General features: G+C 54.5%; 4 protein-coding genes across 4 annotated transcripts; 1 reads left to right on the forward strand and 3 right to left on the reverse strand.

The window, feature by feature from the left end:
- Nucleotides 1-376: 376 nt before the first annotated feature.
- COL26b_003404 (uncharacterized protein) lies at nucleotides 377-5,365 on the reverse strand (the record flags this gene model as incomplete). The annotated part of the gene is made up of 7 exons (XM_053176301.1): nucleotides 377-1,159; nucleotides 1,182-1,364; nucleotides 1,412-2,489; nucleotides 2,805-3,989; nucleotides 4,041-4,743; nucleotides 4,798-5,067; nucleotides 5,344-5,365. The coding sequence occupies 7 exons, from the start codon at nucleotides 5,363-5,365 to the stop codon at nucleotides 377-379; spliced, it is 4,224 nt and encodes a 1,407-aa protein (XP_053039650.1).
- A 2,040-nt stretch (nucleotides 5,366-7,405) lies between these two features.
- Nucleotides 7,406-8,960, reverse strand: COL26b_003405 (uncharacterized protein; the record flags this gene model as incomplete). The annotated part of the gene is made up of 6 exons (XM_053176302.1): nucleotides 7,406-7,499; nucleotides 7,562-7,981; nucleotides 8,044-8,143; nucleotides 8,659-8,749; nucleotides 8,833-8,862; nucleotides 8,913-8,960. 6 exons carry the CDS (start codon nucleotides 8,958-8,960, stop codon nucleotides 7,406-7,408), a joined length of 783 nt encoding a protein of 260 aa, XP_053039651.1.
- Nucleotides 8,961-11,695: 2,735 nt separating this feature from the next.
- Nucleotides 11,696-12,424, forward strand: COL26b_003406 (uncharacterized protein; the record flags this gene model as incomplete). The annotated part of the gene is made up of 1 exon (XM_053176303.1): nucleotides 11,696-12,424. One exon carries the CDS (start codon nucleotides 11,696-11,698, stop codon nucleotides 12,422-12,424), a length of 729 nt encoding a protein of 242 aa, XP_053039652.1.
- Nucleotides 12,425-12,550: 126 nt separating this feature from the next.
- On the reverse strand, nucleotides 12,551-15,809 carry COL26b_003407 (uncharacterized protein; the record flags this gene model as incomplete). The annotated part of the gene is made up of 2 exons (XM_053176304.1): nucleotides 12,551-15,400; nucleotides 15,462-15,809. 2 exons carry the CDS (start codon nucleotides 15,807-15,809, stop codon nucleotides 12,551-12,553), a joined length of 3,198 nt encoding a protein of 1,065 aa, XP_053039653.1.
- Between the last annotated feature and the right edge of the window lie 16 nt (nucleotides 15,810-15,825).

The raw sequence follows: 15,825 nt of genomic DNA on the forward strand, positions 1-15,825 counted from the left end.
TAGAGGTGATAACAGAACTGAGATAGTGCAAGTAGAAACCCATGAATGAGGTGAAGGCAGGAAGAGTGACGTGGAGATGGGAGACAGTCTGATCTGTTCCAATGCTAAGAGATTCCGAAAAGGTCTTCCAACACAGGTTTCGTGTGGCCATTAATTTAAATGGGTTCTTTTTGCAAACTTGCATGTCAGTACTGATCAAAGGGCTAGCAGGATTGTGTGGTGCATCAAGGTTGTCGCGTAAATACGTTGAATGTTCTCTACTTGGTTCATAACTTCGAAATATACTATCGCATCCCCTTATTAAGAAGAATGCTGAGCTATGCCAAGCTCCTCCACTGTCCTCCTCCAAAACACATGTCCTGTACTTTTGCTTAGTCTATACGGGGAGGTAATGCACAGCCGCGCCATCAGGGCAGCTCCAACACGCAGGCTCATCCATGACATTGTCCTTGTACGCCCGGCCAGCGACCGCCGAATCGCCGATGGCGTCCCAGACGGCCAAGCTGTAGATACCGCACCAACCGGATCCCGGGACCCACGTCCAGCTCTTGCAAGCTGCTCCGAGGCTCAGGCAATACGCGGCACAGTCGGTCTGGGCGTATAGATAGCTACCCTGCACCCCGCCGGCCGGTTGCTGGAAGCCCTTCACGTTGCAATTTGCCGTGGCAGGCGGCGACGCAGCTCGGGAACACACCGCGGCCGCGGAGGCGGACGTGCTCGAGGATGCCGCGCTTTGCGACTTTGAGCTGGCGGGCGTCGTGGAGGATGGCGATGCGGTGGCTTGCGGGTAGCCGACGAAGAGCGGAAGCGAGGATGAAGAAGAGCTCGACGAAGAAAACGAGGACGAAGATGAAGACAAGACGTTTGCTGGAACGATGTTGGCGCAGTTGTGGCAGAGCATACTCATCCATACGACCGGCCTGTAGTCCACAGAAGGCGACAGGGACTTGAGCAGCGTCATGACGGGGAGGTTGTAGAAGTTGCAGTTCCAGGAGACGGTGCTGGTGCGGTCGAGGGCGTATCCCTGGCAGCCGGAGATTCCATCGCAGATGACTGCGCAGCGCTGATACGACGGGTCGAAGTTGTAGTCGCCCAAGACGTTGGGGGCGATGCCCGTTGCGACGGCAATGAGACCCTGCGTCGCTGTCGGATAGCCGGACTGGATGCAGCCGTTGGTGTACCATTGAGCCCCGGTCGGTTGACCGCAAGACGTGGTCGACGCCGGCGCGGAGAATGTTGTCACTGTGTCTGCTAGAGCTAAGGTGGTGGCGAGGGCGGTGACTGTTCCAGATGGTCCTGAAGTTGTAGAGGAAGTCGAAGAAGAACTGCTGCTGAAGGGCGTGCTCGTAGCAGATGAGACGGTACTACTTCTGCTGGTGCTACTGCTGCTGCTAATTGCTAAGATACTCACGCTGCTGCTGATAGAGGACGCGATCGCCTGGTTGAGGGTGCAATTGTAACATTCCGTCACTCCCCATGCGAACTTGGCATACGCGGAGCCATACGAGGTGAGGCGGAAGTAGTTGCCAGGGAGGTTATAGTTGCTCGAGTTGACAAAGTTGTACATGTAGCACGACCACGGAGACAGATCGGTGGGCCAGTTTCCACGATCGATGGCCCAGGTGGTGCAGCCGTTCACACCGCGGCAAGCGCCGGCGCAGACCTCGAAAGGCTTGCTGAAGTCAAACACCCCCGATGGAGCCGGAGCAATGCCTGTCGCTACAGCCAGGAGACCGGACTGCGAAGTCGGGGTCGGCCAGCCGGAGAGGGCGCAAGGGGTCGCGCCGTCGTTGTTGCGCTGCGTTACGCAGGTGCCAGAGGTCCAGGCTGAGGCCGAGAAGACGTAGGCCTCGGAGGGCGGCCTTGTTGTTGCTGGCGCGGCTGTTGTGGGAGATGCAGTGCTCGACGTGGATGATGCAGCGTTTGCGTTGAAAGTTGACGAAGCGGCAGTAGATATCGAGGATGCCGCGCTACTGGTCGATGACCCAGCGCTGGTAGATGAAGTAGCCGCTGGGGCGATGGATGACGATGTTGACGGAGTAGGTGACGAGATCGCTGCAGCAGGAGTGCTGCAAGCGTAGCACTGCTTGTCCATCCAGACGATCCAGTAGTTGCCGTCGTTCTGGGGAGTCATCAGCCTCGCGCCGGCGGAGTAAAAGTAGCACGTCCAGTCAGAGTAGTCGGCCGGCCAGAATCCTCTATCAAGGGCCCAGCTGTAGCAGGTGGACATTGACGCACACATCTGCGCGCAAGCTTGGTAGGCGTACTCGAATAGGTTGCTGTTCTGAACTCGCGGAGCCGGAACACCTGTGGCGACGGCAACGAGTCCGGAGGTCTGGAGGACGCCGCCGGAGAGAGTACATCCGGCAGTGTACCAGTTGTCAGCCGTCGGTCGGGGGCAGTTGGTCTCCGTCACCGTGGTAGGAACGGCGAGAGTCGGGATCCATGAGAACAGGGTGATGGCGCCTGGCCGGACGGCCTTTGTGGAGCTAGGTGTGACTTGAGGCTGAGAGCTCGACGGAGGCGATGATGCTGCGGTTGGGACTGAGGTGCTGGTAGTCGAGCTAGGCGATGAAGTGGAAGATTGCCGTATCGTCGTTGAGCTTATCAAGGGCAGCGTGGACGTTGAAGCAGCCTTGCAATTGTAGCATCCCGCCGAGAAATACGCAACCGAACGATAGTTGTTGTCAAATGTTGTCCAATAGTCTCGCGCGTTACCGCCATAGATGTAACAAATCATTGATGTGCCTTGATCAAGAGCGTACGCTGTGCATCCAGGCACCTGTTTGCAAGCTTGGGCACACTGCTTGAACGGCCCCTCAGAGCTAACAAAGCCTGTGATGCCCGTCGCGACCGCAAGGAGACCAGATGTTGCTACAGGAGCACCGGACAGATAGCAGTCTGGCGGCGTTCCGAACGTGCAAGCAGCAGAATCGTAAGCCGGCGCAGAGAAGGTCAGAACACCGGGGATGACTGGAGCTTGTGTCACGGCGGGTACACTCGTAGAAGACGACGAGGTTGTGGACGTAGTTGCCGCCGCAGGCGCAGGAGCAAGGGCAGCCAGGTCTCGTTGCTGGCAGCTGTAGCAAGTCTTTGCAAAGTAGACGACGGCGGCGAACTGAGCGTTGTAAGCGTTGGGATGGTATTTTCCAACCTGGCCCGAGTAGAAGTTGCACCACCATGTGGAGGCTGTGGCATCGGGGTACACGCCGACGCCGCGATCCAGTGCCCAGGAGTTGCACGAGTCGAGGTTGGCGCAGATGCCGGCACACTGCTCGTACGCTTGCTGCATGTTGCCCGAGGCAGGCACAGGAGACGCAGTGGCTTTTCCGACGATGTCGATGGTCGCTACAGGCATCCCAGACATTGTGCAAGTCGACATGTACCCGGGGCTGCTGCATGTCCCAGCCTGATACACCCCCGCGAGGTACGTGGGTACGTTGGCGGCCACGTTCGTCGCAGCCGGAGCAGCAGTTGTCGATGGAGCGTTTGTTGTGGCAGGTGGGACATACGTTGCCCAACCAGCATTGCTTGTTGTGCTTGAGAGCCGAGAAGAGCTGGTGCTTGTTGTTGAAGGTGTTGCCTGGATGATCACCACGGTTGATGAGACGATGACGGTCGAGCTGCTGGAGGCAGAGCTCGATGACGGAGCTGGTGCAACAGCAACATCTCCAATGACGATGGGTACTGCAGTGGCAGGGCAGTACTGAACGATAATCAAGGTCGTGATACCGGCGCTAGTAGGCATGCTGGTCACCGTGGTGTAGCTTCCATCCGTTGTCCAGATCCTGCTCGAATAGATGACGGTGCTTCCAATCATCATTGTCAAGGTACACTCAGACAGGACAGCTCGCTTCGTCGCTCGCTTCTTCAAAGCCTCAGTCTTGTAAGTCAATTGTACCACTACGGAGTCTTCACTCTGCAGGTCAGGAGCAGACGCGGCGGCGACTGTGATAGAGGCCTGGCCATTGTCTGGTGGTGTAAGATCACTGCGGCCTCCATTAGAATTTCTTCAGCACATATCTCTGATGAAAACTTACACTACAGTCTTCCCATCAACGGTTTGAAGCTGAGAGTTGTCGCCAATGGTGGCTCCAGCTAGTGAGGCGCTGACAGCGTGGGGCAATGTAGCATCATTGGGAGCAGAGTTGGCTGAAGGCAAAGTCGACGAGGTGGAGGATCCGGAAGCAGTCGAGGATGTCGAGGATGCGCCGGCAGAAGAAGTCGATGACGGCGCTGGGCTATACTTGTACAAATCCAAACGGTTGGGACCTCCACAACTCTCAGTGGCGTCGCCCATGCACTTCATGTTGCAGGTCGAAGACCCTGCAGACGTAGCAAGCGGGTTCACGGAGTTGCCCGCCCAGCACTCACGCGAGTACTCGATTCCAAAGTTGAGGTATCCCTTTGATATAGCCCAGTCAGCGCACTTCTTGACGGTCATGTCGTCGGAAGCATAGAGGTCGCCAAACGTTCTGCCGTTGGCGGCATCGTCAGTCCAGCATCCGAGGTGGATGAAGTCGCCCACGCGATCGGCAGCCGTACTGACTGCGCTGGGGGCAACTGGAGGAGCTGAACTTGCGCTGGAGACTCCATTGGCGGTGTCCAATGTATACATGTTCAATCGAGCTGGGCCACCGCAGAGGCTGGTAGAGTCTCCTGCGCAAGCCATGTTGCAGTCTGTTTGCTGAGTAGCTGGCAGACTCAGCGAGCCAAGCACATTGCCACACCAACATTCCTTGCCTATGCAATATCAGATCAGTAGTTGAACTGAAGTTGTCCCCTATAACTGCTTACCGTATTCAACGCCCATCCACGCACTGCCGGCACAAAATGTGGCACACATATCAGGTGTCATGGCATCATCAGCACGCGTTCTGGATAAGGCACGTTGGCCCTGGACAAGATCACTGTAACATCCCGCAGAAACGTAGCTCCCTGCCTTGGCCTTTGCAGAAGGACCGGCAGGAGTCACAATGTTCTCGTTCTTGTAAACGCTTAGTCTGTTTCCAGCACCACATTTCTGAAAGCCGTTGCCAGGGCAGGCGAATGAGCACTCGGTGTCATCTGCGGCAAGAGTAGCAGCAGCAGACAGCTTGCTTCCACACCTGTGTTTTGTTAGTGTCGTAGGCAGAAGACCCTTCAGGGGCTCACTTGCCAGCACTCTCTTCCATACTCAGCACCAAAGTATGCCTTGCCAGCCGCAGCACAGATGTCGGCACATGCTCCCAGCGTCAAGCCGTCGCTACCAGTGACAGTCTCAAGAGCACGTCCATTCGAGGGTTCCATATAACTTCACAGAGTTAGGCATCTTCTTCCAGATAGTGAAGGGCTAAAGCTCACCATCCTTGGTACGTGTAGCCATGTTGTGCGGGCAGCGAGACGGCTCGTGGGCCATTGAATGGGACAGATATGACAGTCTGGGCTTGCAATGCTAGCAAGACCGCAGAGCCCAGACCAAAGAAATGAGTGGATTTGGCCATCTTTGACGATGAGCTCGGGGAAAGAGTGTAAATGCGGAAACCGCAGTATAGAGAACGAAAGATCGGATGGACAGCGGGATGGCAAGTATGTCCTACCATCCGGCATGGATTCCGGTTCCCTTAAGTAACGATTGCAATGTCCTCCACGACCTGTATTCTAGCTTCTCGACTTCTGAATCCAGCTTCCACCCTTTTCCGTATCCCACTTGAGACCGACGCCTCAAGACTACTTTTGACGCGGCCCATCCCACAGAGCTTAGGCGATCCGGGTTAGAATTCGTAGCCAGCTAGAGGGACCATCGCTATTCGGAAAGAGAAGTTACAGAGCGATGTCGATTCCGGAAACCTATCCGAGTCCAAAGTAGTAAAGTGCTCAAAGTAGATTTAGCCAGGGGTAAACCGCCATGTGGCTGGCCAACAGCTCTCCGGTGATGGCTCGGGTGGCATCCAATGACTGGCAAGATCGTGACAAGCTAACTTAGCCACCACTTAGCTTGCAAATAGCCTCAGAGAGTTTCCCGCAGCCATGGCGAGGTAGATGAAGAGAACATTGCCAAGAAAAGAAATAATGGCGCTGGGCACCGTCCCGCGTTGAGCGAGCTGCAGGGGCCGCCGCTTGGCGCCAGGAGACAATGAGAGCACATCGGATTGTTGTTCATAGAGACCGATACGGATGAGTCGGCATGGACGAGAAGATGGCTTGCCAAATTCCATACTGGCGGGATTGCCACGAGGGGTTCATGGGGATGCCCCTCCTTTGGACCCTGATCGTCGGGCAGGCCTGTGTGTTTTCAGGCTCTCGGCCTCAGCCCAGACCATCGATCACAGGTTTTATGCTTTGATTTAACCCGGAAGGCATCTCGACCCACATGCCATAAGTCAGAAAACGGCATGACAGCTTTGTCACTTTGTGGGACAGCTCCAGGTGGACTGCGGAGTCTGGCATGCCTGGCCCCGATCGAACTGCCGCGCATGTCAGACCTGACAGGAGGAGAGTCAGTCGCGGGTACTACCGGCGTGGGTTCCAGCCGGCTGGTTCACTTCGCTGCTTCACCCTGAGGCTAAAACAAGCCTTCATTGAAAATTCCAGACCGTCGTGCCCGTTCGCTGTCGCTTCTGGCTTTAGCGTCGCCTAGCGCTCAGCTGAGCTCCGAGTTGGCGGGAGTTTACCTCCAAGCGAGAAAACAACATCGAAATGCCGAATAAGCTTGCTTATCATGCTTGTTTTGGGTGCCAGAGCAATGCGAACTGCGCATTCGGCATGCGGTTGAAGCTGGTAAACTGAATTCAGGGACCACGATGGATACGCCAGAACGGAGGCTCCTGCTCAGGGGCAGCTCTTGCTTAGTCATGCGTTGTCGCACGGGCCACTGGAACTTCACCTTGTGACGTGCTCCCTGTCTAACTGACCTGAAACTAAATCTGTCGACGTTCCTGGTACCCCCGAAGACGAAGTCGCAAGCACCCCAAGACATGCAAAAGTTGTACACGGCAACCGTAGATCACACCACGTTTTCCTTGGGACTTCTTGTCAACATTTTCATCCATCGTCATTCGAGTTGACTTCTCCTTGTAGAATGCTGACAAAGCTCTAGCGTTGTGGCAATAGCAAAGGGTAGCCATCTTTCTCCGACTTGCCATCTTCATTTGGTATGATGCTGGGTACCGGGAGCCGTGTTTCTGGACAGACTCATAACTTGCACTGGAGAAGTCCCGAAAATGTCTGGCTGGCATCGAAACCACGGTCTATCATATCTTGTCTCCTCCGGAAAGAAGAAGTTCCAAAATTTTCATCGACGTTGAGGTGCCCAGATCCTGTCGTGATGCCTTCCAACTTATTCCCACGAATCGTATCCGTAACTCAAATCAGTGGCTCACCTTGTGAACCAGGAAAGAAGACACATACATCATGTATTGCCGAATTACTCTGTGGCCGTTGCAGGCTCTGTCGCTGCTGCAGCGGTGGGAGGGGCGGGCGTGGCTTCCTTCTCGGGCTTACGCCCAGTGATGACATAGCTATAAACCATCAGTATGGTTCACAGGAATGATCCAAAAGCCAACGTCAATTATGAACTTACACCGGGTAGTAGGCGTGGAAGTGTCTGTTCTTCAGATCCTTGCGCACGTCGATGAGGAAGATGTTGACCTCGTTACGCGTCCATTCGAGGGCGCGGGTGTAAGGCGCCATTACCATAGCCTCCAAACCGTTAGTGACGTTATCGTACGTCCAGGTGCCGATGTTTTTGTATCGCTGATCCTTAGGCCAGTCGTTGATTGGCCACTTGTGGAGTTTCAATCTAACGTCCACGAAGCCAACCTCAAGCATCATAGTCTTCAGGGACGGTAGGTCAAACCAGGGGCGTCCCATCTTCGCAGCCGCTTCCTTGAGCAAGATTGCCATCCTAGCGAACGCGCTGTCTTTGGGGAACGTGTTATCATCGGAGAAGGGCCAAACGTCTGCTTCCTGAAGCTCTAGCCAGCCGCCTGGTGTCAGGTTTCTGCGCTCATTATCAGTTGTGAAGATTATATAACTTCAATGCACTGTGAGCATGATGCTTACTCAAAGCACTTGGTAAGGTATATCTTCCAGTCGCTGACGGCCGAGGTCAGCAATCGACTGTGGATGTAGTCGAAAGGCTTCGAGTAGGTCCAATCCTCCTCTAGGTCATCGATCTCAAATGCGACGTTAGGGAGTGTACTAAGGATAGCATATTATTAGTAAGGTATGCTCTGAAAGGCTGTGATGGGGCAAGAACTGTTTCTCACAAAGTCGGCAAAGTATGAGAGAGATCTACTCCGAGAACCTGTTTAAACATCAGGTGAGTTGGCCAAATCTCCCAAAGAAGAAACATCACAAGCTTGTCATCAGGGCGACTAACCTCAGCCTCGGGATGTTCCTCTCCGAAATCAAGAGCCCAGATCCCTGTTCCTGTACCAACATCGAGGACTCTTCCGACTTTAGCGTTGGGATCGCAAGGGGGAGCTAGGCCGAGTCTATCATCCAGCGTATAGATCCAGATCTCGTGCAACATATCTGCCCGTGTGTGAAAACACCGCATCGATTAAGGACACGCTGACAATACCTAATCTCTCGGCTTCCCTTTCGTCGTTGGGCCAAGAGTATTCTGAGATTGATTAATCCAAGTTCACTACCCGCAGATATGGGCTATCTCACTGCCGTCTTTGTACCGATGGTAGGTTCTGCCATTCTCAATGCGGTATTCGAGAAGAGAGCTGCTAACACTGGTACTTGACGATGCGACCGCCTGGGTGATTGCAACATAAGCATATTAGTCTTGAGTCCATCCGCATCGAGTCGCATTTGTTTGGCATCCCAAAGGCTTCTTACCGAGATTTCCGATAGTCCGTCATCGGTAGCCTGATCATAGTCAGCACCAAATCTGAGCCTCGACTGATAATTAGACTTACCTCATCACCAGCAGCTGCAATCTGCACTTCCTGGTCCGCTTCAGCCATGTTTGTTCAAGGATAGGTTTCGAGAAAAGATTCCACTGGTCTAATACACAACTCCAAGAAAGACTTTCCAGAGAGTCATACAGAATTTATGGAAAAATGCAAAGTCGAGACCCGGCCGAGGTTTGGAGGCACACTCGTCCTTGTTGTGGCCGCACCAACATCCTGACTGCAACCCCTCTTCTTCAACAGGGGTTTGCAGCAACCAACAAACGAAAACCCGCATATGCGCCGTGAGAGTCTTTCCTCTTTCGATTAATTCTATGGAGCGAGGAAACTACGGCGGCGAATGAGAGACTCTCTGCATGGGTAACAATCGCACAGGTGAACAGGACGGACAATCTTCTCCTACACATCGACGTATTCCCGGCCCTGCTGCCTGTCTCCCCGGTCGTGGACCAGGGAACAGGTGGAACTGGTGGAACTGATGACATACCTGCGAAAGGCATTCCGGATGCGGCACCTTCCAACTTTGGTAAATGCTTTATTGAAGACAAACTCCATTACCGCCAGAAGCGAACAGCTTGGAACGTGGTCTCCTTGCAGAAATTTCTGTCACCAAAGCCCGCTGAAGATTCAAGGATATGCCAAGAAATAAGAGCCAGTACCGTTTTCCTCAAGATCGTCCTCACAGCGAAAAGATCCGATATATTCAGATGAACAATACAATTCAAATTCAATTCTTGACGCAAATCTGATTCTATTAGCATCGCTCGGTAATAGGATAAAAGGGTGGCCATCTTCCTCCGACTTGCCATCCACGCTCACGGCCCAATTTCTCTTTCACGACGACCTTTACTGTTCCTATCGTGTAATCCAGTCCATCATGAAGGTTCCGGAGAAGAATGCGTTGGTGCAAGTAAATATCGCGTTGTTCCCATGCCGGTGCTGTGCAAACGAAAGACTCTAGTCCCCAGTATTACTATCGAAACTACTCAAACCGGCGTCACGCTTTCTTATTTCACAACACCTTGCTTATCACTCTGATCGAGCACGCCATCAACATGGACGTCTTAGTCGCCATTCCCGAAGACGTGCGGCGAAAGTACTCTAATTACACGTCGACACACCCTCAGACCCGCTTTCATTGCTCTACATCTCCATTCTTCCTGTGCCCTTGTTCATCGACGGACTGGAATGGACCTTGCCGCTGCATGCGCTCTCGATATCCCGGATCTCAGATCTAATGGGAGGACCAGTTGCTCTCTTGTGGGTAGCTGTGTTCAAGCTCAAGTGTGTCAACATATCTAGTCGTTGAAGCGTCCGTGACAAGTCTGTTGTTAGCGTGGAACTCGGTCCAGGTGGCAGTGCTCGCCGAAGTCATAGCCTGTTTAAACCTCGTGCCCACGGCAAGTTATCTGCACCTGGCCCCTCTGCTGACACAGTTATATTATGCCAGAATGAGTCTCTTCTGTTTTGGCGTTCATTGACGTATGTCGTGGTCCCGGGTTTCGACCTCAGCGGTGTATCATCGGTTTGCTGCCTCTGCTTCAAGCGTCAAATCAGATAGTTAAAAAAGCGCAAGCGCGACCGCAACTTCTGCTTCTGGTTGAGCATTGTCTTGGTTATAGTCAGCAGCTGTCATGTGCCTATTACAAGAGTTGTTTGCCATCAGTTATTGGCAGACATGTTCGTTCAACTCCATTGTGGTGGACTTGACAAGTATTTGCAGGTGTTGGGCAATGGAGTCATTGCGACCTTCATTCAACAGCACTTTACAGATTCCTTGCGAAGCATTATGTTGTACGCAGTTACCAAGACCCTCGAACAAGACTAGGAGATCGAAGACGAAGAAGACGAAGAAGACGAAGAAGACGAAGAAGACGAAGAAGACGAAGAAGACGACGGTGATGACGACGGTGATGACCAGAAGGATCTCTTTCAGCAACTATGCCCTTGCCTACTGAGTAAGCTGTCAATGAGTACACGTACTACTCATCCTCTTATGTATATCAAACTTATTATGTTGCCCTCATTTGGAAATCTGGTTAAAGAAACAGGAGCAACGCATAGTAATTTTGAAAGCTTTGACTGGCGACCTAGGGCAGCAGCCAAAGCGAGATCTCGCGCTCGCGAGTTGGAAGCGAGCAGGTTACAGCAGGCGGGTCACCGAACTTCAAGCGGGGCCCGTGTTTGTTGAACAAGACAAGAGCAAACAACGCGGTTCAACGGCTAAATGAACCTCATCGACCAGGGCACGTGCAGATACCTCGGAGAGGAATAGTAATCACAGATGAGCTGGAGAACAGAGGGAAGCTATCAAGCTCGATGCATACCACAGAATAAGGTCGCCAAGTTTAAGCCGTCAGAACCCGTCCACAATCGGGAAGAAAACTACCTCCAAGCTTGCATCAAAGCCCACCGACACGGGGAAATATCCCAGTTCACTCCGCACCGGACCCGAAAATACGACCCCACATCGGCAACTACGTCCTCGTCCCGCCTCCGCGCTCGGAGACGGCGTCAATCTCCCCCGACCGCGACACCGCAACCACAAAAAGCAGAGCGTCATACCTCACTTACGCAACCAACCAGGCACCGCTCAAAAGCCACAAACAGGCACCTACCAACCAACACACACATACACCCAACCCAAGGCAGACACGGAAAAGGGTGCAGGCAGCATCCATCTACAAATGCGTCCCTCACGCCTCCGCACCCTCCTCCTCCCCCTCACTCGTCCTACCACCACCACCTCCCGCGCATTCTCAACGACGCCTCAGTCCTTCAAGTCCAAAATGCCGCCACCACCGCCAAACCCTCCCCTCGCCTACACCACCCTCCCCAAACTAAACCCCTACCTCGTCCCCTACCACCCGCTCCCGTCAACCACAGACACGGACCCGCGCACCCTAGTCACGCACCGCCTGGCCGTTGGCGCCGCCGTCCTCAACCTCGCCGCCACCCCGCCAAAGGTCCTCGTCCTCCAGCGCAGCGCCCTCGAAAAGGCCCTCCCGCACAAGTGGGAACTCCCCGGCGGCGCCGCCGAGGCCGTCGACGGCAACCTCGTCGCCTCCACCACCCGCGAGCTGTGGGAGGAGACGGGCCTGCGCGCCAAGACGGTGCTCGGCCTCGTGGGCAGCTACGAATGGGCCGGCTTCGGGCCCAGCCTCGACGCCCCCGTCGGGCCCGGGGAGCAAGGGTTCGCGCTGCCCGGCGGCGGCGTCGGGATCCGCGGCAAGCCGGTGGAGGTGCCGTCGGTGCAGACGGGCGGTGAGGGCGAGAGGTCGCCGGAGGCGGCCAAGGGTCGCGACGCGTGGAGGAAGTTTACGTATCTCGTCGAGGTTGAGACGGACGGCGAGGGCGACGCCAAGGTCGTGATTGATCCCGAGGAGCACGAGGCTTTTGTTTGGGCTACGGAGGCGGAGGTGCAAGCGGATCGCTCTGGGAAGTTCCAATTCGACTGGACTTCGGAGCATCAGAAGGCTGATATTTTGAGAGCATTCGCGATGGCCAAGAAGAATTAGGAACCACGAGCATGGGGAAGTGGCATAGACACAGCATGATTAGAAGCGAGCGGACCATCGCCGCTTATTCAGGCATCTAATATAGGTGTAGTAGAAAGCATGCCTAACTTCGCCTTCGAGGCTCTCCTACTTCTTCTTAGACCCCTTTCCACCACGACCGCCCTTGCCCTGCTGGCCCTTGGCACCGCCGGCGCCACTGCTACCACCAGCCATCATCACCCTCACCTTGCCAACAGGCACGCAGTTGAAAGCCTCCTCGGGCTTGAGTGCCTTGATCAACTCAACTTCCCTCGGCCACATCTTCTCGCTGTCCTGCGAACGCTCATCAAGAACACCCTTCTTGGCAGACACTGCCTTCCACGTCTCAAACACCTCCTTGACAGCTTTGCCCTTCTTCACCGCACCGGGCTGGAGCTTCGCCTTGTACTTGAACTTGCCCATAGCATTCCACGGTGCACAGACAGGAATGGCCTCGAGAATCTCGTCCCCTGGCAGAGGTGTGCCGACGAGGTTGTCCAACAGAGTCATTTTACCCATCTCCTCGGCGTCGAGCACCTCGATACCCTCTTCATTCATCAGACGACGGACCTCTTCGTGCTCGGCAATCTCCTTCTGCTGGCGCTGGTGCTGCGCGCGGCGTCGTTCCTTCTGAGCAGCCAGCTCCGCCTCTTTCTGGGCCTTCAGCTGCGCCTCGGCTTCGGCTCTTTGCTTGCCACGAGCAGAACCATACAAGGTCTCGGCAATAGCCCTGTCATCCTCGTCTTGGTCCTTGTACTTGGCGGCAATCTTTTTCGCCTTACCCTTCTGACCTCGCTTGGCAGGTCGCGCCTTGTCGCCGGCTGCCGTGCTTGTTTGAGGGCCGGGCACAGCAGCCTCGGCTGGAGTAGAAGCTCCAGTAGCTCCCTCATCTGTACCATCTTCTTCCTCCTCTTCTTCTGATGTCTTGGTAGCTTCCTTTTCTCGAGCTTCAGCGGCCTTGTCTTCGTCAAGCATCAACTGCTCAACTTCATCGACTGGAGGCTCGACTGCATCAGCGCCAGAGGCCGACTCTTCAGTTGCGAGCTTTTCCTCTGAGTCATCTTGCCCGTTCTGCCTGAAGCCCTGAAGAGGGTTGTCACGAGGCTTCTCGTCATCCTCCTCGTCACCAGATCCGATGTCAGACGCGTCATCGATTTCGTCGTCCTTGGCTCCAGCATCTCCCGCAGCGTCGACCCCATCTGGCGCAGACGCTGAATTAGCAAAGCCGTCATACAGCCTGTGCTTCACGTGTCTGGCCTTGCTCTCTTCGCTAATCTTCCACATGATACCAAAGCCCAATAGCAATTGCGCCGGGGGCAAGAAGTTCTTCTGGCCGCGAACCATGAAACTTCCAGTGGGGAGATACTCTCCGGTCGGGGCAGACTTGGACACCTGGTCAGCTTTCACCCACCAGGCACCCATTCCTGCCTTGGAATCCCAAGCACTCGAGCTGCAGACGGCCAAAGTGCCAGCCTGCGCCAAGGTCGAGGGAGGGATGGGGGCATCGGGGTCGCTAGGGGTGTTCTTGATTATGACAGTCGCGGCGCCATGAATGTCTGCGTGAATGTAAACGTCGCCCTTGCGAAGATAGCGCTTGTACAACATTTCGTTCTGCTGGGCGTCTTTGCCACCGAGAACCAGATAACCGTCGGTCGAAATGAACCAGATAAACTTTTCGAACCAAATCTGCTTGCGGATCGGCGCGAGAACCGCTTTCTCCTGCTTCAAACCCTTTCTCAACTCGGCCTGGATCTTTTGTTCGGCATTCTTGAGCGCAATCTCCGTCTGCTGGACTGTCTTCTCCTCTTTCTTGGCAGCAGACCGCTTCTGCTCGTAGTACTCTCTTGCGTTGGCGTAGGGCGTCAATCCAATGTTAACATCCACCTCCAAATGCTTTGCTGTTTTCTGCTTATTGCTCGCTGCCTCATCTTCGCTGTCCGATGCATCCGAGTCGGTCTCGTAGTTCGAATCTTCGTCCTCAATATCCTCCTCCTCGCCAAGCAACAAAGTAATGGTGTTGTCTGCGAGGTTCAGGGGTAGCTTGATAATCTCGGCAACGGGGTTGCCGCGCTTCTGTTCGCGCTCGATGAGCTTGCTGATGTCGATCCAGTCCATTCCTTGTTGAAGTAGACCATTAACGGCGTCCATTGCCTCTTGCACACGCTCCACGTTCGCCTCGATAGCCGTGGCCTTCTGTACATTGAGTGACTGCACCTCCTGAAGACCCTCAATGCGCTTTGCCTGATCATTCCGTGCCGCCTCAAGCTTCCTTTTGGCTGCCGCCTCTCGTTCTGAAAGTTTAGACTCAAGCTTCTGGCCCTCCAAGGATGAGAAGAATTCGTCAACGGTCTTGTTGAAGCCGTCAAACTCGAGGACTTTGATCGTGGGGTCGTTCGCAAACTTGTTTGGTAGGAAAGGATGGAAATCTTCGTAAAGGAGGTCTGATCTCTTCGTTTGCCCCTCCTCTGCCGGTGTCTCGTCCGGTTGGTTCCTATACTTCGCAAATATGTAGCCCTTAGCAGTAGCAGAGCTGGTGGCGTCCTTGACTATGCTACGTGCCTCTGTAAGGGCGACCAGAAGATCGTCCAGCAGGGTCTCATTGTCCAGAATCTCAGCTGGCTTCTTGCTACCGTCAAAGCCGGTGGTTTTGAAGGAGTGGTCCACCAAGATTGGAGGCAGCTCGGTGATTGTCGTAGCCAAACTTCTCCTCAACTCGTCTCCTGGCTTCGACTTGCTCTTCTTGCCTGCCGCAGCGGCCGCGGCGCTCTTCTCAACCGAGGCCTTGAGCGCATCTCGTATTCTCTCCTTTGTGAGGTCGGGGACGCCGTTGAAGTTTTGTCGGTTTTCGAGCGAGTATTCCAGTCCAACTCTTTGAGGTTCCTGACCTTCACCCTCGGAGACATTTCGTAGTAGTGTAAGAATCTTGAGATCGGCGTCCGTCAAGATCACGTTCCCGCTCTGCGCGCAATTAGTAATCAGCATTGTGAAGGCAACATTGGTGGTGGTGGTGGTGACTTACAGCAAAGAACTCGAGGAAAAGACGGTACTGGCCATCGCTGAACTGGAACTCTAGAATTCTGTCGGTTCCGATCTGGGAGACCTTGGTCAAACGCCTCGTCTTGAGAAACTTGCGCAATCGCGTGACGAAGGCAGAGGGCGCCGCGGCGGTCGTGCGCGTAAAGTCTGTGAGGTGGCATCGGAAACCCGAATCGATTATGAGCTGCTTCTTGTTGTCCGGCTTGGCAAACTTGAGCAGTAGGATCTTGGAGGAGAGATCGTAGACGTTGGCCAGGCGCAAGCTGACCAGGTTCTCCTGGAGCTCATGGGCGATTACCTTGACGTCGATGGAGGAGAACCGTTGCTTCATGATCACGGTTGTATAG

This window comes from Colletotrichum chrysophilum, assembly GCF_026319265.1.
Source record: "Colletotrichum chrysophilum strain AFK26 chromosome Unknown scaffold_19, whole genome shotgun sequence".
Classification (NCBI taxonomy): Eukaryota; Fungi; Ascomycota; class Sordariomycetes; order Glomerellales; family Glomerellaceae; genus Colletotrichum; species Colletotrichum chrysophilum.